The sequence below is a fragment of the Muntiacus reevesi genome, chromosome 18 (genome assembly GCF_963930625.1).
Source record: "Muntiacus reevesi chromosome 18, mMunRee1.1, whole genome shotgun sequence".
NCBI lineage: Eukaryota > Metazoa > Chordata > Mammalia > Artiodactyla > Cervidae > Muntiacus > Muntiacus reevesi.
In genome coordinates, this window is record NC_089266.1 from 22,101,848 (window position 1) to 22,126,624 (window position 24,777).

The 24,777-nt window shown below is 52.1% G+C and overlaps 2 protein-coding genes, 1 non-coding gene and 1 pseudogene across 3 annotated transcripts; 1 reads left to right on the top strand and 3 right to left on the bottom strand.

Annotated features, from left to right (window-relative positions):
• Positions 1–1,019: 1,019 nt before the first annotated feature.
• Positions 1,020–3,195, bottom strand: CSF3 (colony stimulating factor 3). Its single transcript, XM_065910660.1, has 5 exons — positions 3,146–3,195; positions 2,889–3,043; positions 2,396–2,503; positions 2,106–2,252; positions 1,020–1,876 (listed from the first exon to the last, which is right to left on the bottom strand). The coding sequence occupies exons 1-5, from the start codon at positions 3,156–3,158 to the stop codon at positions 1,712–1,714; spliced, it is 588 nt and encodes a 195-aa protein (XP_065766732.1). The 5' UTR covers positions 3,159–3,195; the 3' UTR covers positions 1,020–1,711.
• Positions 3,196–7,539: 4,344 nt separating this feature from the next.
• Positions 7,540–7,662, top strand: LOC136150451 (small nucleolar RNA SNORA26). The gene has a single exon (XR_010659872.1). It is a non-coding gene; the product is annotated as a small nucleolar RNA SNORA26 (small nucleolar RNA).
• Positions 7,663–10,489: 2,827 nt separating this feature from the next.
• Positions 10,490–23,725, bottom strand: PSMD3 (proteasome 26S subunit, non-ATPase 3). Its single transcript, XM_065909604.1, has 12 exons — positions 23,333–23,725; positions 21,263–21,453; positions 19,536–19,673; positions 18,188–18,324; positions 17,137–17,327; positions 16,873–16,976; positions 13,326–13,440; positions 13,107–13,226; positions 12,530–12,633; positions 12,137–12,292; positions 11,136–11,186; positions 10,490–10,949 (listed from the first exon to the last, which is right to left on the bottom strand). The coding sequence occupies exons 1-12, from the start codon at positions 23,550–23,552 to the stop codon at positions 10,872–10,874; spliced, it is 1,605 nt and encodes a 534-aa protein (XP_065765676.1). The 5' UTR covers positions 23,553–23,725; the 3' UTR covers positions 10,490–10,871.
• On the bottom strand, positions 12,787–12,885 carry LOC136150394 (U6 spliceosomal RNA; annotated as a pseudogene).
• Positions 23,726–24,777: the final 1,052 nt, after the last annotated feature.

Genomic DNA, 24,777 nt, shown 5'->3' on the forward strand with positions numbered 1-24,777 from the left:
GACTGACTTGGGGGTTGAGGGGGGCTGAGGGACCACAGGGCATGAGGGCAGGGGCTCTGCTTAACCCTTCCTTGCCTGTGTCACACGTCTCCAAGCCCTGGTTTCTGCAGGACCAGCTGCGGGGGGAGGGCACCTTGAGCTGCACGGCTCAGGATTCTAGCCACCTCAGCCCGACCCTGCTTCTGAGGAGCCAGTGGGGAAGGGCAGTGGGAGGCGACTCGAGCTGAGGATAGGAATCTTGGGAGGGGACCCGGGGACTGGTTGGCTGTCTGGGCGTCCTAGGTCTGGTGGCAGCAGCCCAGAAGCACATGTGCGTCTTTGGCCGAGAGGCTTGCCTGTGACCTGTGCTGTGAAGTGGCCCCTCCATTCTCCCCAGGTGTGAGTTCAGGCAGCGGGCTCCCTGCCAGGTCAGAAGCAGAGCTCAACAAGGGAGAGAAGTGCAGAGCCTGAAATTTGGGGTCTGATCCAAGTTGTCGCCCTGACCTCAGTTCCCTGGTCTGTAAAAGGCCCTTCATAATCCTATCTTTATGGGCAGCTGTGAGCACAGGAGGGGGAAGGTTTATGGAAGGTGGTAGACTGAAGCGAATACTAAATCCTCCCTCGCGTCAGGCCCGCGTCCATCTGCGTCTGGACTGTTGAGGCCCCAGCCCACTCTCTCCTCTCCTGGTACTGCTGACCCACCTGCATCCTGTCCTCCCCGCTAGGCTGTGGCTCCATGAGGGCAGGCACCATGCCTGCCTCATTACTGCTGTGCCCCAGCACCCGGCATGGAGTCTATACCAAGTGGGTGCCAAGGAATGACCGCACCTCCTCTTCCCTCCCTCGTGCCTCGCCCGCCATTCAACTCCCCACCCGCAACCCCTGGCCAGGCACCAGCTGGACTCAAGAAGGAGGAAGGCCATTTACTGGAGACAAACACTTTATTATGGTGAAGTTTGGCTACAGGGAGAAAGTGGGGGCAGGGGTGGAAAGTGAACAGTTGAGTGTTCCCCTCACACCCCGTCACACAAGCCCCCTCATCTTTCTTTTCCGTGTTCCCAGTCTCACCCAGCAAGGCAGAGACACATGACCATCTGCCCAGCCCAGAAGAGAGTCAGAACCCTGACCCCAGCTCCAGTGGGGTGGAGCAGGGTCATGAGCCTCATGGTGTCTACAGCGCATCCAGAAAAACAAGAGGCGTCACTAATGTCTGGGCTCCCCACATGAGGAGTCAAAATGTGCCTGAAAAATGTCTTAAAAAGAATAAGTTTCCCCAGCGAATTCGTGGGACCCCAGGGTCAAGCATCCCACTCCAGCTGCCTCTGCTGGGCTTCATGCCTGAATGCAGGGCTGGAGCCAGGGGGCAAGGACCCAGTTGGGGAACACTGCTGTTTAAATATTAAACAGGGCTGTCTCGTCTCCCACTTAGGAGACTTCCCGATGCTTCCAAGGACCCCGAGGTGGGCACCCTCAGGGTAGGGGTTCACTGCGGCTCTCCCCAGAGCCCACCGCAGAGCCAGGCCTGGAGCAGCCACGAGAAGTAATACTTGGTATTTACCCAACTCCCTCCCAGTCCCGGTATGGAAGACGGGGGGTTTCCCCACATGGAGGTGGAAGGAAGGACCCAGGAGCCTGGGGCTCCTTTCTGTGCTTTCCTGTCTTTAAATATTAGGTTTAAATTAGCATAAATATTAAATATAGAGATAAATACACTATAGGGGAAGAGCTCTGCTCAGGGCTCGGCAAGGTAGCGCAGGACACGGTATGCCAGCTCCAGGAAACTCTGCAGCTTGGAAGCAACCAGGACCCCTCCTGCTCGGCGCTGGAAAGCCGAGGTGAAGGCTGGCATGGTGCCCTGGGTGGGCTGCACAGCCGGGGCCACCCCCAGGTCCTCCATCTGTGGGGGAAGATGAGGTCAGCAGTCAGGGCGTGTTAGCACAGAAAGGGAAGGCCAGGGGCTTGATGGGCTGTGGAAGACCCAGGGTTCACGGTGGAGCCAGGACAAGAACCAGGTCCAGGGACTTGGCTCAGCCCTAGAGAACTCCAGGGCCCCAGGCTTGCAGCACCACCTTTGGGGACCAGCTCGGTTCTGGCCCTTAAAGCTTGTTGCTCCCAATGACACTCACCTGCAGCCAGATGTTGGTGGCAAAGTCGGTGACGTCCAGCTGCAATGTGTCCAAGGTGGGGGCCAGCTCTGGGGAGATGCCCGCCAGGGCCTGCAGGAGGCCCTCGTAGAGAAAGAGGCCACCGTGCAGTTGGTCCAGGCAACTAGTCTGGGGGGTCGGGTGGGAGAGTCAGGGGACACTGCCTGGGATGCTCCCCTCAGGGCCTCCACGTGGAGCCTAGAGAACTGGGGAGCCTTCCAGGTCAGCCTACCCTCCCGCCCCCTCATCTCCCTTCTCCCCTCGGGACTCACCAGCTGCAGGGACTGGCTGGAGCAGCTGCTCAGGGGAGCCTGGGGGATGCCCAGAGAGTGCCCGAGCAGCACCAGCTCCTCCGGGTGGCACAGCTTGTGGGCGGCACACTGCGGTGGGAAGGATGCTGGGTGAGGGGGCCGCTCCTCCTCCTCCCCCCGCCTCGAGCGCCCCCACGTCTCCACCTCCACGTCTCCGCCTCCCCACCCGTCCTGCCAGGCTTCTCATCCAAGCTCCCAGCCAACCTTCCCAGCACTGTCGCCTAGAGGTCCTTCCCCCAGTTCCTCACCAGCCGCCCTTCCCGGGCTGGGCCTCTCCTGAGTCTCACTTCCCCCCAGGGTCTTCCTCGCCCCGCGTCCCTTCCTGCTGCTCTTTCCCACGCTTCCCTTCAGCCCGGTTCTCTCCCTCAGCTCTCCCCATATGCCTTCTTTCCTCCCTGCCCTGCTGCAGCATCTCTGTCACCTCCCCGTCCCCACGCTGGCCTCCCTCACTCACCAGCCTCTCCTGCAGCTCGGCGCCATCAGCCTGGATTTTCCTCACTTGCTCTAAGCACTTGAGCAGGAAGCCCTGGGGCAGGGAGCGGGCAGGGCCCAGGGGGGTGGCTTCGTGCACCGTCCAGAGCGCGCTGTGCCAGAGGAGCAGCTGCAGGGCTGGGAGCAGACGGGGGCTCAGGAGAAGTGCAGACCTTTCTGGAAGCCCAGGCACCCCTGCCCGCTGCCGCAGCTCTCCCCTCCCAGGACCCAGACACTCACCCATCAGCTTCATGGGGCTCTGGGCAGAAGGCTCAGCCAGGGGTCTGGGTGGGTCTGTAGGTTCTGGGTTCTGTCAGGGACCAGCTCCGGGGGCCTTTATACTTAAGCCCATGGAGGCCTGGGAGGAAATTACCTGGTGCTGCGACTAACGCTTAGTAATAGCTTCTCAAGTTTTATGCAAATTTGTTGTCCAGGACAGTGGAGGGGGGTTGGGACCAAAAAAAAAGTGTTTGCGAAAGTTTTGTGAAATTGTGGAATCTCTGATTCTTCTTTGACGTCTTGCCCCCCTCAAACTCCCTTCCTCCCCTAAGCCCCACCCAGGTCTGAATTGCCCCAGGGTGTTTGAACTGAACCGCTGTACCAAACGGAGCCAACGATAAAAAGCCGGGGAAGCTGGAGTCTGGTTGAACCTCAAGGAAGAGGCAGGCCTGGGGCCCTCCTCCCTCCCTTCCTTCCCTGGCGTATCTCCTGAGTCAGCCCCATTAACCACTCTCTCTTGGGATCCTTAAGCCACCTGCTCCCAGGCCCCCAGTTTGGAGAAGGAAGAAGCTAGTTGCCTCATTTCTATCCCCCACAAGTCCCAGGCGATAGAAATTGCCGCTCTGATTGCCCTCTTGAGGGGCCAGAGGCCTGAGATAAGGACATTGGGGTCTGGCCTCTTGTCCCCACCCCACGCTTTAATGGGCATACTCCCAGTTTCCACCCTGAACTGATTATCTGGGAACTCCCCAATCCCCCCATGACTCATCCCTTTGCCCCTGGAATCCTGGCAGAGACCAGAGGAAACCGGATGTCTGTCCCGAATGAAGCAAGACCCTCTGAGGCTCTTGGGTCACCTGACCTTGTCCTTCCTCCTCCTCTTGCACTAACCGCCCCCCACCCCACCCCCACCCCCTGCCAGTGCCTCAGCGCTTTGGAGCTGAGGGTCTGGGACAGGTGGCTTCCCTGGCGGGGTTCACTGCCAGCGGGCGAGTGTGTGCTGCCCTGAGGGGAGAAGGGCTGGGGTGAGAAAGAAGAAACCACCTGGCCTCAAACCCAAGAACCACGCGCTGTTCAGGCTGGAAGAACTTTTGGCGTCTGTTCCAACACCGTGAACTGGGTCAGTGAGTGAAGAGGCTTGCCCAAGGTCATGGATAGCACAGGCAGTGTTATAACTCAGACTTCTGCCTCGGGTCTGAGCGTTTTCCACAGGCCCTGGGGCCTGCCTGGGGCAGTGTGGCCGACTGCATCTGAGACTGTCACTTTCCCTCCCAGTTCACCCCACCAGGTGCCAGAACAGTCTTGGGAAGAGGAGTGGGTGTGTCTGGCTGGGCCAGGCCGTCTCTGGGGTGGGGGTGCCCCCTGGTGGTCACAGCTGGCAGGGCCACCAACTACGAATCAGTTCACGTCCTCACTCTGGTCCTGGCCATGCTGGACAGCCCTGGGCCCCACTCTACCTTAGGCCAGGCAACTGATTAAGCCCAGATCTGGGCCCACCTTCATGGGAAGAGAGGGGTGAATTTAGCAGAACTGTTGGGAGGCAGGGCAAGAGTTCTCACAATCATGCCTCCTCTCCCTCGCCTTAAGGACTTCCAGAGTACACAGCCCACCCCAGATAATGTGTTGGGCACTCCCCATTGTGGTTCAGTCGCTAAATCATGTCCGACTCTTTGCAACCCCACAGACTGCAGCACACCAGGCTTCCCTGTCCTCTGCAATCTCCCAGAGTTTGCTTAAATTCTTGTGCATTGAGTCCGTGATGCCATCCAACCATCTCATCCTCTGGCACCCTTTCTGCTGCCCCCAGTGTTTCCAGCATCAGGGTCTTTTCCAGTAAGGTGACTCTTTGCATCAGGTAGCCAAAGTGTTGGAGCATCAGTATCAGTCCTTCCACTGAATATGCAGGGTTGATTTCCTTTAGGATTGACTGGTTTGATTTCCTTGTAGTCCAAGGAGCACTTCCTGCAAATTGGTAAATTCATTCTTTTTTTTTTTTTTTTAATTCACTCTTTTAATAAGCCTTATGACAAGCTTACTAGAAAGACCTCCCCCTTTACAGAAGATGAATCTGATCTTGAAGAGGTTAAATGACTTGCCCCAAAATAGCAGAGCCAAGGTCCGCGCTGTGCCAGAGTCTTCAGCTCTTAACTGTTGAATCTCTGTGTTCTGTCTTCCTCACCTGTGACCAGGCCAGCTCTAGACCCAAATTTTAATTTTCACTTACAGTGCAGGTGTGTCAGATGTTTGGCTCAGAAAATGCTAATTCTAACGAGGGTGGCCAGAATGGTGAAAGGACTCAAGATGTTGATTTGAAAAAAGCAGACTTTTAAAAAAAAAAACTTTTGTTGGTGAAGGGGCTACACCATGTGGCACCTTATTTTCCAGACCAGGGATCGAACCTGTGTCCCCTGCAGGGGAAACACAGAGTCTTAACCACTGGACCACCAGGAATGTCCACAAACTGGCAGTAGTTTTGTCTGGCAAAGAGGAGAGGGTTGTTGCGTGGTTTCAGGGACCAGAAGTAGGCTAGGGAGGGGAAGCCATGGCCAATTTTCAGCTCAAGAAGAGAGTGTTCTAACCCCCCGAGGTGCTGAAGGATGGGGTGGGCTGCTTTCAGAGGAAGTGGGACTGTCTGGCCACGGAGGTGTTCTGGCCTCCATCCCATACGGAGAGAATCTGGGTGAATGCTGGCTGACAATTACAGGGCACCTCTTATATGCCAGGCACCTTCTGTTGCACTTTCGTCTTTCATTTTATCAACCGAGTGTGCATAATCCCCATTATAGACAACGGTTGGCCTCAGAGAAGGGAAAGGCCCAAGATCATAGAACAAATTGGGGGCAGAGCCAGGCAGGATTTGTGGCCACCCTTCCCGAGCCCCCGTCATTCTTATTACACTGTCTTCCTGTTCAGAGAGATGTACTTCTTGGATGACTGGTCAGTCCAGGTTTCAGCCCCACCCGTGAGAGAGTAAAGACCAGGCAGAGAGAAAGTTACTGGTTCTGATACATGTGGGCTGAGGCAGACTGAAACGATCTCTCAAAGGGCCTGGCCCCAGAGACCCCTGGCTGTTATTCATCCTTCCAGCTTCGTCAAGGCTTTCCTAGTTATTTCTCAATGGCCAGAGCGGGTGGGTAGCTTCCACTCACACTTCCTGTTTTCATCTGGAACTGGGCTTGGAGCACTTCCCACCCCTCCCCCCCCCACCTTTTATTTTTGGCCACAACATGCACCACATGGAGATCTTAGTTCCCCGACTAGGTATCAAACCTGTGCCCCAGAAGTGGATGCACTGAGTCCCAACCACTGGACTGCCAGGGAAGCCCCAGAGTGTCTTTATACAGGCTCTGGAGTAATGCCTTTGCTGCAGACTTGGCCTGTGGGCCGAGATATGTACACCCCAAGTTGAGAATGAGTGTTACATTTTTTTTAATGGCTGGAAAAAAATCAAAAGAATATTTTATCACATGTAAAAATCACAAAAAGCCAGTGTTCATAAATAATTTGTTTAGGACTTCCCTGGTGGCCCAAGGATTAAGAATCTGCTTGCCAATGCAGGGAACATGGATTCAATCACTGGACTGGGAAGATCCCACAGGTCGCAGGGCAATTAAGCCTGGATGCCACAACTACTGAGTGTGTGCTCTAGAGCCCACGCACTGCAACTACTGAAGCCTCTACACCTAGAGCTTGTACTCCAAGACGAGAGTAGCCACCGCAACGAGAAGCCTCTGCCCTGCGACTGGACAGCAGCCCCTGCTCGCTGCAGCTAGAGCAAGCCCACTCACAGCACTGAAGACCCAGCACAGCCAAAAAGAAATAATTTGTTTACATATTGCTTATGTAAGTCCCCTTTCGAGAAGGGCAGAAGTGAACAGTTGTGACTGTGGATATGGCTCACAAGTCTAAAAAAGTACTGTCAGACCCTTTAAGAGAAGTTTGCAAACTATGTACACAGAACGCAGGCACACAGGGACACAGAAATGTTCTCTGGAATGTTGTTTGTAACAGTAAGCCAATGGCCACCAATTAATACATTGTGGCCCATTCATACCACCTGTGCCTCCCCACTCTTCCAGAATAAAAACCCAGGAGGAGAGGAGTTTGTTTTATTCAATTGTATTCTTAGTCCTTGGAACGGTGCTGGGTGTGGGTTTAAACATGATTAGACCTCAAAACCCCATATTGAGGGAAAGGAACTTACTTTCAGGTGATATATCATTTGCAAAGATTTAAAAACTCAAGACAATACTGTATGTTGTAGTAAAAGTACAAAAATGTAAACTGGAAGGCTACCTATTGAATTTAGCAGAGTGGCTGTCTTGAGGGAAAGACGGGCTTTAAACTTATGTCATGTTATTCTTTGTACTTCTCTGTAGTTTTCTATCTAAAAAACAAAACTGTCACCCTTTCCAATGCCCTTTTAAGGCTGACAAAGTGACTTAAGAGGCTAACACAGGAGGGTAAAGAAAGTCTCCATAAAACCCAGAGAAGAGATTTTTAGAACTCCTCTCTGGATCCTGTCTGGAGTCACAACTGAACTGGAAGATTTTAAGTCTTAGCACTTACTGGTATGTGTATAGTTAATACCAAAGTCATTAAATTTAAACTTGACCTTCGGTTTGACAATAAAAAAAAAAGAAACACAAAACTGGAAGGTAGAGAACACAGTGAACTCTCCAAGCATAAAAATAACACTGAATTTCTCCAGGAAAAGAAAGCCAAGCCAATGAGGATGAATTACAAGAAATTTCCGGATACTGAGCAGACAGAAAAATGGTCCATAGACTCAAGGTGGGTGAGAACCAGGAAATCATGACAAATAAGTCCAACTCTGTGAACAAGACTGATACACTCTGATCCATTACCAACCAGGAAAGGGTCTGGGGCACTTTGGGCTGGTGGTGATTTCAAGATTTGTCATCTTGAATAATAATAATTACAACTAATTATCACACACTCAGAAAGAGTCATTTTACTTATTTTTGGCTGTGCTGGATCTTCGCTGCTGTGTGGGCTTTCCTCTAGTTGTGGTGAGCAGGGGCTATGCTCTAGATGCGTTGCAAGGGCTTCTTATTGTGGTGGCTCCTCTTGTGAAACATGGGCTCCAGGGCGTGTGGACCTCAGTACTTGGGGCTCTGAGCCCTAGGGCAAAGCCTCAGTAGTTTTGGCACATGGGCTTAGCTGCTCTGCAGCATGTGGGGTCTTTCCAGATGAGGGATAGAACCTGTGTCTCCTGCATTGGTAGGCAGATTCTTTACCGCTGAGCCACCAGGGAAGCCCCAGAAAGTCATTTTAAAGGTCAGGCAAAGTGGTCAAGGGCCAGAAGGACAGCAATGTGAGGACAAAAACCAACCAACCAACAAGAAAACAGAGCCACAGACTGAAACTGGAAGACTGCACACACCCTACAGAATGGGACCCCAACTTGGAATCACATGGGCCAGGGTTCACAGCCCACCTAAGCCTGTCCTCACACCCTGGAAGGGCGTGGAGGCGGTGCTCACCATCAGTCCTCATCCTTCCTAGAAAGGAATTAAAGATCTATTAGATTTTTGAATTGGCCTATAAAACGGGGAAAAGATTGAATCCTTAAAAAAGAAAATAAAGTTTGGATGTAAGGATCTAAGGCAAGGCCACTCTAAAACATGCCTTTGATGGAGTTGGGGCTATCCACAGATGAAAATGCAGTGCATGCATGCTAAGTTGCTTCAGTCATGTCTGACTCTCTGGGACCCTATTGTATGGACTGTAGCCTGCCAGGTTCCTCTATCCAGGCAAGAATACTGGAGTGGGTTGCCATGCCCTTCTTAAGGGGATGTTTCTGACCCAGGGCTTGAGCCTGCGTTTCTTTTGTCTCCTGCGTTGGCCGACAGTTTCTTTACCACTACCGCCACCTGGCAATGTACAGTGGACCTTGCCTAACAAACAAGACTTCACTGAACTCAGTGTGCTAGGCACTGGGCAGTCCTGGAGGGACAGATAAGCCTCAAGTTCTCTAAGAATCTGCAATCTAGTTGGAAAGATAAGGCTTTCCTACAAACAACCTCCTAAGAGAAGAATTCCATTACCAATAAGTGAGTGGTTCAGAAGCTGGGGAGTTGAATCACTAAGAGGCAGGATGTCTGGAAGATGTGTAGAAATCAGCAAGGTGGAGGGACTTCCTTGGTGGTAGAGTGGCTTAGACTTCCCACTCCCAATGCAGGGGGCCTGGGTTTGATCTCTGGTCAGGGAACTAGGTCCCACACGCCGCAACTAAGAGTTGGCATGCTGAGACTAAAGATCCCGCATGTTGCAATTAAAAACACAGATCCTACAGCTGCAGTGAAGACTGAAGATGCCGTGTGCAGCAAGTGAGGCCAGCGCTGTTCTAAGTTGCTTCAGTCGTGTCTGACTCTGTTCGGCCCCATGAACTGTATGTAGCCCGCCAGGTTCCTCTGTCCGTGGGATGCTCCAGGCAATACTGGAGTGGATTGCCATTCCCTTCTCCAGGAGATCTTCCAGACCCAGGGATCAAACTGGCATGTCTTATGTCTAACCTGCATTAGAAGATGGGTTCTTTACCACTAGCACCACCTGGGAAGCCCCGTACAGCCAAATAAATATATATAAAAAAAGAAAATTAAAGAAATCAGCAAGGTGGAGAGCAAGAGCCCAATAAGAGAGGGAATGCAGCCGAGAGGGAGAAACCCATGAGGCGCCATTCAGATAACAGAGCTGGCAGGACGTACACCCCAGGTGCCAGCCCGAGAACATGAATACTGCAAATGCCCAAGGAGGGGTGCATCACTGGCTGAGGCTGAAGACTTGGTGAGCCGGGCAGGTCCATTTTCTTGCCATATGCTGCTGGCAGAGGTGGGTGGGGGGCTACAGGGAGCCCCCTCATGCCTGACTCCTCCTCCCTGCTCTCAGGGAGGAGCCCATCCTCCTCTCCTCAAGGGCCAGCTGGGCAGGACCCTGCTCCCAACATGATGCAGCCTTGCTGGAGACCCTTCTCTCCTCGTTGAATCTCAGCTGAGGGCCAGACTCTCACATTTTGTTTGATCCATTGGAAGCCTAGATTCCTAATTTTAGAGCCAGGAGGTCACCGAGTATCATCATTTATTTGACAGATCTGGCAAAGGAGCCTGAGAGGTTTAGAGAGTTGCCCAATTATTTGAGAGCCAGTTAGATACGAAAGAGTAAACCCAGGCCCTTCTGACCCCAGATCAGTCTCTCCACCCAGCCCCTGGCCGCCTCCTCATCTACAGCTGCACCAGTCCTCAGATCATGCCTGGGGCTGGCACTCCCAGGCCAGGAGAAAAATCTGGGCCTGTTAACTCTGTACCTGTGAGGGCAAAATAGAGTAACTGATACACAAGGCGCTTCGGAGAACTTTTTATTGTTTAAAAATCATAATTGAAGCTTCAAAAAACGTACAACCTAACACATGTCCCAGTTCCGGTGCCCTACTCCCTGGAGGAGAGCACAGGGCTAGGCCCTCCCATCGTGCGGCCCACACCACTAGCCAGGACCCTGCCCTGGGGAGGCTGCCCGTCCGCCCGCCCGCCCCCGCGTGCTAAGTCACCGGCTGAGGAGGGGCCCTGGGATGAGGTAGGGTGACCGGCTCCCTGCACCCCGCACCCCCTGCGCATAGCAGTCTGTGTGCCCCATGTGGGAAGAGGAGCCAGTTCTCTGGGCAGGGGACCCCCGTGGGGGAAAGACAGAGCCAGTCCCCACTCACCCCACCCCTCCCCAGCCCCCCAGCTCAAGGGAAGCTGTCGTCGTCATCTTCTGCCATCTCCTTGGCAAACTCCAAGTCCTGCTGCTCCCGCTCTCGCCGCTCCTGGGGAAGAGGGTCGGGGGGGGGGGGGGGGGGGCTGAGGATCAGCCGGGGGCTCGTGGTCTGCACCCAGCCCGACCCACCCAGGCTGCTGAGGACCAGCCAGACACTCACTTGGTCTGCACCCAGCCCGACCCGCCCAGGCTTTCCAGAAACTCCCGCTTCCACCCAGAGCAGAAAGCAGCTTACCTCTGCAGACTCCAAGTCCTTGTTGTAGGATTTGGGAGGAAACCTCATGGCCTGAAGCACAATGGAGAGAGGAGTGAGTGAAGAGGAGGCAGGCACCTGGGCACCAGGAAATGTACCAGACAGGTGACACGCCTCAGTTTAGTCTGGTGGGGGAGCTAGGCATGGTGACCCATGACACCACGTGATAAACACTAAAGAAGAAATTCCAGAGGGATAAATGACTGACCCTCTCAGTCAGGCAGGGAGGCAGACTGGCAGTGAGGAGGAGGAGGAAGAATGGACGGCCTATGGGAGTGGAAAGAAGGGCATTCCAGGCAGAGCCATTCAAGGTGTGAGAGAGTTAGGCTGGGGTTCAGCGGGGCCAGCTGGGAGGAGGGGAGGAGGGGGAGGGGCTGACGGGAGCGGTCCTGCGGAGTGAGGCTAGAGACACGGGGGACCAATCACAAAGGGTCTTTCATGCACAGTGTTTGCCTGACTTCAGACAAAGTGATATCCCTGGTTTCCTGGGGGGAGAGACCAGGAAAAACATAGGTGCCCAACAATACCAGCACCTAACCCAGCACTTGACACACAAGGGATTGGGAGCCTTTTGTGGACCAAGATGGTGGTCCTACCCTTTACACAATTCAGACTGTGCTAAGGACCCCAAGACAGGGATTTCATCCAATCTCGACAACCCTGTGAAGTAGGCAGAGCAGGTAATACCTCACTATCAGTCTCACAGATGGAGACACAGAGACTCAGAGAAGGTAAACGACTCAAATTTGGAACCAAATCCGGAACCGTGCACTCTAAACCCCAGTCTGATCCTCCCTGGCAACCAGACCCTTTAAGTGCACAGAGGCGTTGGGGTCCCACAAGCCAAGTCCTCTGCCCCTTCTGGACCCCCAGTGCTTTAGAGACCAGGAGCCGGGCCTCACACCAAGCCGGTCTTCTCTAGGAACCTGCGGGTGTGGCAGCGTGCTGCTGGCCCGCTGTCTCTGCAGCTCGGGGCCCCTCACCTTGACAGACATGTTGTGAATATCCAGGCAGAAGGAGATGCGCTGGTGGAAGGCTAACTGGGGCTCGCGGGTGGAATAGATGTCAATCATCTCCTTGGACTGGACGTAGCCCTTCTCGTGGTTGATGCTGGCCTCAATGACGCCATCTCGAATGGCCTGCAGGCCCCAAGGGAGGAGAAGTCACCAGAAAGTCCATCTTCTAAGTCTGAGAACATCCCGTCTCATCTCTTTGTCCTCCCTGCTCTCTCCTACATTCATTCGTGCACACACTTCACGAATGGCACACACACTTCCTGGCTTCACTGTAAGATGGGCATGCCACCGCCTTAGCCGTCAACCTCCTCCCACCCCATGCCTGAAATACAGCATCTGTGGTCCCTGAACCAGGCCCACCTTGGCAACAATGAACTCTGCATCCTCTGGGCTATCCAGCTGCAGCTTCTGGGCGATGTCCGCCAAGGAGATGCGGGAATAGGAGAGGCTGATCATGCGCACACCTGGGAGGAGGGGCCACGGGGAGGACAGGGTGGGCACAGACCCTTCACCTGCCTGGACAGCCACAGCGTTGTCCCAACCCCTGGAGAAGCCAAGTCCTAGTCCTGCTCTTCCAGGGCTCCCTCAGACCCTGATCCACACTTGTCTTTTTTTTTTTTTCTGTGGAATGCTTCATGAATTTGCGAGTCATCCTTGCACAGGGGCCATGCTAATCTTCTCTGTATCGTTCCAATTTTTTTTTTTTTTTTAGTATATGTGCTGCCGAAGCGAGCACCACACTTGTCTTTTTTAAGTGATCAGGTTACCTTTTCTTTTTTCTAGTTTGGCTGCACTGGGTCTTCGTTACAGCGCAAGGGCTTCTCACTGCGGCATGTGGGCTTAGCTGCCCTGCAGCACGTGGGACCTTTGTTCCCTGACCAGGAATTGAACCCGCGTCCCCTACCCTGGAAGGTAGATTCTCAAGCACGACCCACACCTGTCTTGATGACGTTGTGCCGCAGTCGGATGATGAGGGTGTAGGTCCCATCTGCTTGGAACTTCTCCCCAAACTGATCCAGGACCTGGTTGAACTTGGCTAGGTTTCCTGTCCTGACAGCTGTGGTGGAGAGAGGAGGGGGTCAGATGCTGCACCTGGCGCACACCAGAGGGGACACAGTGCCGGGGGCGGCACGCTCTGGGAGGGGACTGGCCTTACCCTGGGTCAGAAGGAAGTAGGGCATGAGTGAGCGCTTGAGGGATGGTTGACGGAACTGCAGCCGGTCTGGGATCTCCCCCAGCAACAACTCCACCACAATCAGAAGCTTGTGCACCTGGCAGAGTGTGACACAGAAGGCAGTGGGCAAGGAGCCCCGCAGGGTGGGAGGAGAGGACAACACGGGGCTTCAACTCAGCCAGACACACCGGAGAAGGAGGAGGGTGGCACTGGACTGGGCCCACAAACAGAGGAAAAATCGCTCAAGCTGTGCTGCATGTGGAACCGAAGCTCTGCCTTGGGAGTCAGGCCCTGGGAGCATCTGACCCTTTGACTACACCGGGCCCTCAGCTTCATTTCACTTGGCCAGTCGGTGCACGATGCTCCAAAAGGGCAAAGCTCCAAAGTACAGGCTGGATGGGCAGGTTCTATGGCTCAGAACCAGTGAGGAAGCAGGGCCCAGAGGCCTCGGGGACGGGATGCAAGTCAGCCTAAGATGCTGGTTAGGGAGGTGAACCATATGTAAACTAGTCATCTGGGCAGAGGAAGAAGCAGAGGAAAGGGCCTGCAGAGCCTCAGTGAATGAGCTGGGTATGATGGACAGGGCTGCCTGGGAAACGGGGCCCCTCCTCCTGAAGCAGCACCCTGCAAGGCAGACTGTGGGAGGAGGGGGCAACTCCCCCACAAGCAGGAGGGACAGGAGCACAGACAGCTAAACCACTGGCAAGCAAGTGTCACGAAGGAGGTGAGGGGTTAAAAACGGGTGTGGGTGATGGTGCCCACACCTGGGCAATGAGGGTCCAGCCTTCCGGGGTGGTCCCCTCACTCGCTGCTACCTTGTCCCTCTGCATACTCCATGAGTGAGGGGAAAGCCATGCTGACGGCAGAAATTAACATGAGCCCTGAGGATTCTTTTAAGCAATGACAGACTCGTATTTTTTTGGCCACACCTTACAGCATGCAGGATCTTAATTCCCTGACCAGGGACGGAACCTGTGCCCCCTGCACTGGGAGCGCGGAGTCTTAACCACTGGATCATGAGGGAAGTCCCACGCCTTGAGGATTCTGATGAAGTAGAAAAAGGAGGGAGGATGCCTCAGCCCAGGGGACAGGTTGGAGAAGAGGCCAACCTGTACTTGAAGGGGTGGGGAGGCTGTCAGGAGAGATGCCTGGGGCACGTCTCGGGATGCCCAGTTCTGAGTGCCAGGCTGAGTTCTGAGCTCGGAGACAGAATGCCAGTCTTTACATGCTAGCTAGAAATGTCGAGTCTCTGGATTCCTCCTCCCGAAAATGGGTGTAATAACGATAACACTACTTGAACCACCTGATCCAGAAGACTCACAATACTCTACTGGGTAGGAAATGGGAAAAATGCAAGCTTCCTGGACCAGGCAGACCAGCCAGGACCTCCACTGAGTCAGGCAGGGGAAGCTGGGCTGGTGGAGGGGAGGATGGTGACCAGCAGTGTCGGTGGCTCGAGCAAAGGCATGGGCAACGTCAGAGAGGAGATGACTACCAAAGCCGTCAGGCAAATCAACAGATGACTCAGTGATGGGGAAGGCAGGGGCACGTCCAAGGTGACCCACGGCTTCTATGCAGAGCAGGACAGCAAGAAGGGCTGTAAATGGCACAAAGGCGGGTCTGGACAAGGTGAGTCTGAGGAGCCAGCAAGTATCTTAATGGAGATGTGTGCTGAGAAGTGGAATTTGCAGGTCTGGGTTTGTGAGAGGGCTCGAAACTTGTATTATGGGCTGAACTATGAACCCCTAGATTTTTATAGTGAAGCCCCAACCCCTGAGTACCCCAGAATGTGACTGGTCTTGGAGCTAGAACCTTTAAAGAGGTTATGAAGGGAATATGAAGTCATGTGAATGGGCCCTAATCCAGTTATGATTGGGGTCCCTACAAGAAGAAATAGAGATACAGATATGCACGGTAGGAAGACCATTTGGAGACATCAGAAGATGGCCAACTCCAAGCAAAAGAGAAGCCCCCAGAACAACCCGGCCACACTCAAATCCTGAATTTGGACTTCTCATCTCCAGAAATACGACAAAATAAATTTCTGCTGTTCAAGCCAGCCAGTCTTGTTATAGCAACCCGGGCAGATTAAGACAGATTAGTGGACTTTGGTGACACATTGTGGAGGTGAGAGCTAAGCCGTGAAAGCAAATGAGATCCCCCAAGGCGAGAACGTGGAACTATCACGGATGGTACACTTTCAGCGTGCTCTGCTTTAGATGCCATGTTGAATTCTATGTATGTTTCTACCCATTCTCACCCCCACTCCCACCCCACCATTTTTACTTAAAGCTGGCTCTCCACTTGGGCTCTCTAGCCCATTCCTCCTACCTCTTCCCAGGCCTTGGCTCATCACCTAACTGCTTCAGTCTCTCTGGGTAGGAAGTTCCCCCAACTCTGCTTCTTCACCTCTCGAGCAGCCCTTCCACCTCTTTCCTGGCTCCTTCACCAACAGTTCATGGGCAAGACCTCACTCTAGCTCTCTCTGCTCCTTCCTGCAACCTGGGTCTACCACAGAAAACTCTGAAAAATTATCCATCCACAGCAAAACTCTGATTTGAAAATACCGCTTTACCCCATGACACCTCCCCCTGGTGTGCAACACAGCCTGTATGTCAATTATGTGCATTTTTACTGATTTTTAGAAGAAGGTTTAGTGTGATGTCCTACATTGTAAGCAACCTTACATTCTGCAATGTACCTTATGTGTCTGAAAAACCACTCCTTTCTAGGAAAATTCTACCCATCTTTCAGAAACCAATCAAATATAACTGTTTAAAGATTTCTTTTATTTTACCATAACTGAATTTGCCTTTCTCTGAACTGCTGAACTGAAACAAACCAAACCTCCTACCACACTGACCTCCTCGGTATACATGCTCATCCTGCTCTTTCAAGGGCTAGGAGGCTTCTGGGTGTGAATGCAGGAGCAGTCATCTGTAGCTGGGAAAGGTGGGTCCTAATCCTGGCTGCTAGGCTCTGCGATTTTACACAGCCCTCAAGCCATTCTGCTTAAGTGTTCTGTATCTATCTCTTTGAGTGCAAATAGCATTTCTTATCCTTCTTTTCTATCCCTCACAGTGCCCAGTATCAAGGTCGGCACTCAAGAAATATACCTGGGGACTGACAGCTCTGACGTGGCCAAGGTTTACCTCCACCTGAGTCGGCCACCTTAAGGAGAGCCCTGGGTTCCCTGGCCACAGACACCACTGCTCCCAAAGGGGCACCTGAGGGACCAGGTAAAGAGTCCAGAGCTTATCAACACAAACCAGACCCTTGCATGAAAGGACTATAGGGGCTTCTGGGAAGTCAGGAATATTTTCAACCTACCTACCAGGGAGAAGACTGGGGAAATATACTACCAGAGGTGCAGGCAGTGTCTGCCTAAGGTGGAAACAGACATGTGACGCCACCTTCAGGGTGAGAAGGCTAAGTAAGGATGCCCTCCTGGCTCCTCAGATGGGGAAACGGCACTAGCGTGGTATCAGGGGAGTAAGGGGGTCAAAGGGGAGGGAGCGCTGCTGCTCACCGTCTGTTTGAAGCCGACAGCTGTGTGCTGAGGGGCCTTTCGGAGGGCGTTGGTCATTGTTCTTCGGGCTTCTGAGTACTCCAGCTGGATGGCTTTGATGCGCCCTGGGTGTGAGGAGAGGAGAGCTGATCAAGATGAGAGCATCATCTAAGCCCTGGTCCCCCACAAACCAGAGCGCCTCTTAGGCCCCACGGCACCACATGCTTAGCCAATCTGTGCCGAGTGAGCCTGAGGCCCCTCCCGGCCGGGGCGGGCCCCGCTCACCTGTGTAGTAGAGGTACCTTGCCCACTCGTTGTTGTTGGCCTGCTCGGGGAACACAGACTTGGACACCAGCTTCTCGGCCTGGTCGTACAGGCTGTAGTGCAGGTAGTTCCGGAGCAGGAGGTTCAGCAGTGTGGCCTGCCCGTCCGTGTCGTGCCGCAGCGTGGCGGTCCGGAGCCGAGCGTGCAGGAAGCTTCCAGAAGGAAAGAAATGAGGTCAAAGGCCTCAAATAACAACTCTGAATAGCCAACTAGTAAAGCACCAGTCTGGGTGCACAGAGGATGGAGCTCTGCTCAGAGAACCTGCACTCTCTCTCGATGAATGAGCGTACCAGGAGGCGTGACAAAAGGTGGGGGTAGGGGGTGATGCAGGGACCAGGGTATGTGTGACAGGGGCGCAGGAGGACGGGAGGGAGTTGTGGCTTTAAGTAGCCTGGTCAGGGCAGGACTCACTGAGAAGGTAACAGTTAACCACAGGCTTGAAGGATGCAGGGAGGAGGGCCCTCTCAGCTGAGGGAAGTGTGCGCCCATCCAAGAGCGAGGCGTCGGGGAGCAGGGGGGCCCAGACCCTATGAGGCCTCAAAAGCTTTTATCAGGAGGGCTCTGGCTTTTCCCTGAGGGGAATGGGGAGCCACAGCAGGTTCCAAGCAGAATAGTAAAAGGTTTTCCAGCCTGTCCTTGTACCTTTTTTTAAAAAAAACTTTTTTATTTTTACATTGGAGTACAGCCAATTAACAATGCTGTGGTAGTTTCAGGTGCAAAACAAAGGGACTCAGCCATACTGCCCTCCTACCTCTGACCCACTCCAGAGTCCTCCCTTGATGTGCAGTGAAAGGAGGAGCCTGGGGGACAGGACTAAACAGGCCAGTGGTCATCTCTGTCTCAGCCTCTCAAGCCCTCCCACAGCTCAGGGCATGTTAACCGCCACCCCCACCTCCTGCTGGGCCCTTGACGTCTCCCAGGCCTCGGCCCTCTGCAAGTCCACAGCTCTGTGAAGTGCCTGACCATGCTGCTGACCCCAAGGGCCGCAAGCGAGACCCTTGGCCACTGGTACCTGCGCACCACATCCAGCTTATCCAGGAACTCATAGACCCGGGCGTGATAATAGTAACACTTGGCAGCCACAAGGTCCAAGGCCCGGCGGTTCTGAGTGCTGATCTTCTGCATCAGATCATCAGAAATCTTCTGTGCCTGGGGAGGCAGACAAAAGAGAGTCAAGCGGCAGAGCTTCAAAGAGTCAAACACGGAGCTATCACGTGAGCCAGCAGTTCCCCTCCTAGGCACATGTCCAAGAGAACTGGAAACATAAGTTCACATAAAAGCTTGCACGTGAATGTTTATATCAGCATTTTTCACAATAACCAGTAAGTGGAACTGGCCCAAGTGCTTAACATCCAATCAATGGTTAAACAAAATGTGGTATATCCATGTGATGAAATATTACTCATCCATAAAAAGGAACAGACTACAGATACACACTACAACATGGATAAACCTAGAAAACACTAAACTACAGAAAGAAGTCAGACACAAAAGGCATATACTATCCATGGGACACAAGATATTAATAGATTACTGGGCTGGGGTGAGGGGAGAACAAGGTGTGATTACTAACAGGTATGGTGTTTTTCTTTGCGGAGGTGGGGGTAGTGATTAAGCTTGTCTGGAATTAGACAGGAGGGCAGTTGTATAACCTTGTGAATATACAAAAATACCATCGACATCTAGAATTTCAAGTGGGTGAATTATAGTTAAAGAGCAACCAATCAAACAAAAACCAACCAGTGGCAAAGCAAGGGAAAAATAAAACAGAAGACTGAGGCATAAGACTGTCACCTCCTGGGAGTGCCCCTGGGAAAGAAGCCGAGCCTGCCAGGGCAGCTGCCCCAGCTGGAGGCAGTGCTGGAAGAGTCGTATGCACAATGAAGCCTTTCAGATCCACAGTAATAGCTGCCATTTATTAACACATTGGGAATGCTGACCTTATGCAGGTCATTGGGCCAAGTATTTTTTAAATGTATTATTTTGATTTAATACTAATGATAAACTTGTAAGAATGGCAGTTTGTCTTATTTTAGACATGACTGGGAGAAATCAATTTGCCTAAGGTACAAATGGGATTTGAAGCCAGGTCTTTCTGCCTCCAAATCAACTCTTTTTAAACCATCCACTATCCGGGGACTGCGCCACAGAGAGGTACAGAGTGACCATGAGCAGGCTTTGCCCAGAGCTGGAGCAGGAGTTGAGGGGTCTTTCTCGGATGGGCGCATTCTCACGTTGGGGATGAGTCTGGGGGGCAGTGAATGACCCAATGATGATCTATTTCTACACAAGAGGCGATCTCCCCCACTAACCCCACGCATGCCTGGGGTGCGTTAGTCACATGCTCTGGTCTTGGATACCTCTTTGTAGCGCTTGCTGTTCATCAGGAAGATGACCATGAGAAGCTGGAGGTAGGCTTCCACTTCAGGCAGGAGGGGAGCCGATGCAGCTTTTCCTGTTCTGGGACGGAACTGTAAATCGGCTTCTGTGTCCATGGGCTGGGAGAGGATGTGAGTTACCGTGGAAGAGCTCAGTTAGATCAGTCAACCAGGAATTTCTCAAGTACTCACTATTATTTCAACAGAGATTTACTAAGTGCAAACTGTGTGCCAAGATTTTTCTGGGTGCTAGGGATACAAAAATACTGAAGGGAGTCCAAAAGGCTGGCGATAAAATCAATACAAAAAGGGTTACAGGAGTGTAACATCCTTACAGAATAGAATGGGGACAGAAAGAATGATGGAAGGACCCCTCAGAGAGCCTATAATCTAACTAGAGATTAAACCACCAGACCTGGAACCACTGCAAATTCTGTCAGGCAGGGTTTAATAAAGTGATATAATTCTAAAGATGAGATCAAGAATAATGAGACAGGGAGTTCCCTGGTGGTCTAGTGGCTGGGATTCTAGGTTTCACTGCTGTGGCCTGGGTTCAATGCCTGGTCGGGGAATTGAGTTATGCAAGCTGTGTGGCTTGGCCAAAAAAGAATAATGAGACAAAAAAAAATTTTTTTTTGGTGGTAATGAAGAAATTTGGGGGGAATTGACATATTCATAGTATTTATTTTCAGATCTAGTCACTAAAACTGGAATAATGTGTAACAGATCAAAAAACGATCATGGTGGGGGACTTCAGCGATGTACAGGTTAAAAAATACCCCAGGCGGGGCTGGGGGAGGGTGCTTCTCCTCTTTCCCAGACAGTAAAGTCTTCACCGTCCACCTCAGGGGGTTTTCTGCGCTTTACATCTATGAAACAGATTGTAAGCTTACAGAATTTTAGGGAGATGAAGGCAGCTAAAGGGCCAATAAAGTTTAAGAAAGGACAGGGATTGAACTGTACCATGGATGATAAGAGGAGGTTTATAGTCAGAAAGGGAAAGGAGAGGTTTCTCCTGGCATGGAGACAACTACCACCAGCAAACTAACTTCATCAACATGCGCTCTGGGCCACACACTAAGAGCCTGCCCCTTCTTCCTCAGCAGCTCCCCTACAACGTGCCCCCAGATCTGTTCATCACATACATCAAATGAAACACAGGCAAGTTAGGTCAGACACCAAATGGTAGACCTGGGATTAAAAATTCAACCTTCCCCCAAAACCTGTGCTCTTAACCACTGTTCTCTTTTGGGTGGGGCCACACCGCAGGGCATGTGGAATCTCAGTCCCCTGTCCAAGGATCCAACTACACCCCCTGCAGTGCAAGCGAGGAGTCTTAACCACTGGACCACCAGGGAAGTCCCTTAACCACTGTTCTCTACATCCTCCACAGTGAAGCTTCACAGGCAAAGAGGTGGTAGAACCTTCTCCTAGGCCCTATGTTGGGAGTGGTGGGAAATGAATGTAGTTGGAAGGGTCCTAACTCAGATTTTTTTTCTGACTCAGAATAAAGACCCTACAGGGCCGAAGGATGGTCCCCCTGTTAGAGAGCAGATGAGTATTAAGAGGGGCTGCTTTGCTTCATGTCTCTGCTGTGGCAGGTAACAAGACAGGTCTCCAGGATGGGACACAGCTACCCAGGGTAGAATGAGTGTCCCTGTGAGTCTCAAGCCAAGCCCACACTCCTGCACTGGCCTGACTCCACTCACCTCTTCCAGGAAGGATAGCAAGAAGTCTCGAGTGGCATTGTTGGAAGTGAAGAAGCCGTGCACGGCCTTGTACAGAACGTAGTGGTTGAGGCGGCGTGACGTGGAAGGCAGCATCCGTAGGGCCCGCAGCACAAACCGAGGCTCCTTGCCCGACACTGCCTTCTCCAGCTGTTTCACGTGCTCCTTGATGTCTGTGGAGGACCAGGGGAGGAAAAACGTGAATTCCAACTCCTCCTACCCATCCGCAACTCCAGCCAAGCAGTCTTAGGAAGCCTCTTACAAATGTCAGGATGTGGCCAGTCCCCCCTTTTGCCCCAACAGGGTTGAGCAACACTTATGGATGCCATATGCTGATTTTAAGACATAACCAAGAGACACAGAAAAATAAAGCTGGGTTGGGGAAGAAGTAGAGGGTGACATAAAAAGGAAAAAAAAAAAAAAAGAAAAACAAAAACACATGGAGATTTAGCACATCTTCAAATAGGAAAACACTTTCCAAATGCGAACAATGGGAGAAATCACACACATACACACACAAAAGACTTAAAGAACTTCATAGAAACAAACAAACAAAATCCTTCTGATAACTGTAGCAAAAGAAAAGTATCTGCAACAAACGTGGCCAGAGATGCATATTCAATAAAGAGCTTGTATAAAGGATTAAAATGAATACAAATTAGTATCAATGCACAGTATGAAAAGAGGAACAACAAATAGACATGAAAAATGTTTCATTAGTATTCAAATAACCACAAATGAAAACATTTTTCAATAACCATTCTAATAGTATTTGAAAAATGATAACATACAGAGTACAGGGGTGACCAGAACCTTTCTGTTTGCATAATGTAAATCAGTACAGTTTTCCTGGACAATATCTACCAAAGACCTTAAAAACATTTACCCTTTCAACTCAGGGATCTATAATGAATGAGTAATTACAGAAATAGATCAAATAGGTGGGCAGAGATGGTGGCTGCAAAGCTATTTATAATGGAGGAAAATGGAAACAAATGTCCAGAAATAAGGGAGCACCATCAATTGGTAGCTTCTCAGTTTCCCTTGTATTCATATTCCTTTGTATTAGAATAGGAGCTGATGCAGTCAATACTATCATATCCTCAAACCACCACCCAGGAGCACAACTTTGCTTATTTCAATGTTTTTGAGCTAGTTTCTCATACAGTGAAGCAGAGAGCAAATCCAATAAATAGTCCTGTCCTACTTGATCCAGAAGTGGGAAATAGCACCAGGGTCACAGTTGGGAGTCTTCACTCTACCCACTCCAAATATGGACAGGATGCTCTAAGTTGGAAAAGTGAAATATAAACTTGGAGAAACAAGAGGAGGATGGAAACTGAGAACAGGCACCAAGGAGAAGAGAAATGGGGGAACTGGTATATAGTTTAGGTGGGAGGTGAGTATCAGGAACTCAAACAAATGACAACTAAAAAGTTGAAAGTGTATAATGTGTTTAAACTCTTTAGAAACAGACCATGAGTAAGGGTTTGAAGTGAGAGAAAAACAAAATAGGACCGTTTGGGCAGTTCAATTAGAGCAAGGAGGAAGCAAGATATTAAGCTGAAAGGGCTCTCTTAGGGGAGTTTGCTAAAGGTAGTTATGACAACAGAAATCATTCTTAAAACACAGGGGTCTACGCTGTTATCCTTATCCCCCTTCAAAGATAAATACAGACACTAGTTTTCATAGAGATCAGTCATGCACTGGGGTCACTAGAATCAGTCTGATGAGATGTAAGTGGAATAATAAGGTAAGAGGAGAGAACTCAGAAGAGGGAGTCTATGGGCCCAGTGAGACCTAGTTCTAGATGCAATTCCCCGTGGGGGGGAGGTGTGTGAGAAGGGAAGAGTCCAGAGTCTAGAGAGACTGTTCAGTTATCCGGGCCGCGGTCCGGAGTGTCAGGGTAGCGGGAGCAGACACTTAGAGGGTGATCCCAAGGAACCCCCAAGTCACGGTGGTGAAGGCTACGCCGGGGTCCCAAGGAGAGGCTACATCATCGCGGTGCTGTCACCCGTGATCACGGCACGTCCCCGGCCCAAGCTCTCGTACCCTCCAAGGTGACGGTGTCCAGCTCTCGCTGGGAGTGCTCAGCCGCCGCAGCCGCCGTCTTGCCAGCGGTCTCCCCGGTTGATCCGCCACCCGCCGCCGCCTCCTCCTTCATCTCCACATCCTGGGGGGCTGGGGGCGGCGGTGGTTCTTGTTCCCCTCCGCCGGGCGGCGGCTTTGCCTTGTCCGCGCCGCGGCGCCTCGCCGAGCCCTCCTGCTTCATGGCGCCCGGGGTCGCGGCCTAGTCCGGGGACCGAGGCCGGGGCCTCGCGTAAACCCTCGCACCGGAGACCAGGAACCGAGCCGGGCCTGCACACGAGCGCGGGCTCGCGTCGGGCCGCACGATGACAGAGCAGCTGCAAACCCCTTCCCGGCGCTGGGCCTTCTGGGAAACGACAGGCCGGGCTGGTCGATGGCCGAGTCATCAAAGGGGAAAAAAGTCAACCACCGAGACTCAGGATGGAGGCGGATCTCCACGGAAGGTGCGGGGAGGAGCTTCTTAGAGTCTGTGAAGCTTGTTTTGGAGTGCTCCAGTGTGTTGATTTTCTTGCTTGTTTCTCTCGAGTGCACGTCCGTGAATGTCCACAAGAGGTCCACAAGAGGTCACCTCAGGCTCCAACTGGGTTACAGCGGAGCACCCCACCCCGCGAAGAGTGGGTAGAACCTATTGGAACGCAGGGCGTACTGACACCATGAATTGCTGGGCGGGTTTCATGCTTACACTCGCTCAGTTTACCCCCGGCAGGGTTCACTTTCGAGATCCATGAGGCTGCTCCTCAACCGTAGCCCGGTGCATCGGGCACGAGAGAAGAAAAGAATCTGCGCAGGGTTCTGGAGCTAGGCTGTTCAGTCGCTCGGTCGTGTCCGACTCTGCGACTCCATAAACTGCAGCACGCCAGGCTTCCCTGTTCATCTCTGTCTCCTGGAGTTTGCCTGGGGTACTGCTTGCTATCCATGGGGTCAAGAAAAGACTCGGACACGACTGAGCAACTGAGCAACAACAAATGTCCATTGAGTCGGTGATGACACCCAACCATCTTATCCTCTGTTGCCTCCTTATCGTGCCCTCAATCTTTCCCAGCATCAGGGTCTTTTCCAGTTATTCGGCTCCTGGCATCAGGTGGCCAAAGTATTGGAGCTTCAGCATCAGCCCTTCCAATGAATATTCAGCTTTGATTTCCTTTAGGACTGACTGGTTTGATTTTCTTGCTGTCCAAGGGACTCTCAAGAGTCTCCTCCAGGACCACAATTGGAAAGTATCAGTTCTGTTGGATTTGAAATAAAACCGAACTGAGACGACAGAGAACCCTATGGGATTCAGACTGTCTGAGTTTGAAAAGGAAAAGTGAAAGTCACTGGATTGGTTAGCCTTTCCCTTCTCCAGGGTATCTCCCCAACCCAGAGGTCGAACCCAGGTCTCCCGCATTGCAGGCGGATTCTTTACCAGC

Bases quoted from the DNA above. Each gene is read 5' to 3' on its own strand.
- CSF3 (XM_065910660.1), bottom strand. The intron at 2,504-2,888 runs GTGAGTGAGGGA...TTCCCACCGCAG, and splicing joins CCGAGCTGCAGGAGAGGCTG to TGTGCCGCCCACAAGCTGTG. The intron at 2,253-2,395 runs GTGAGTCCCGAG...CCGACCCCCCAG, and splicing joins CCAGCCAGTCCCTGCAGCTG to ACTAGTTGCCTGGACCAACT.
- PSMD3 (XM_065909604.1), bottom strand. From the start codon at position 23,552: ATGAAGCAGGAGGGCTCGGCGAGGCGCCGCGGCGCGGACAAGGCAAAG. The intron at 13,441-16,872 runs GTGAGCAGCAGC...ACACTCTGCCAG, and splicing joins CTGTCGGCTTCAAACAGACG to GTGCACAAGCTTCTGATTGT. The intron at 10,950-11,135 runs GTAAGCTGCTTT...CCTCTTCCCCAG, and splicing joins AGGACTTGGAGTCTGCAGAG to GAGCGGCGAGAGCGGGAGCA.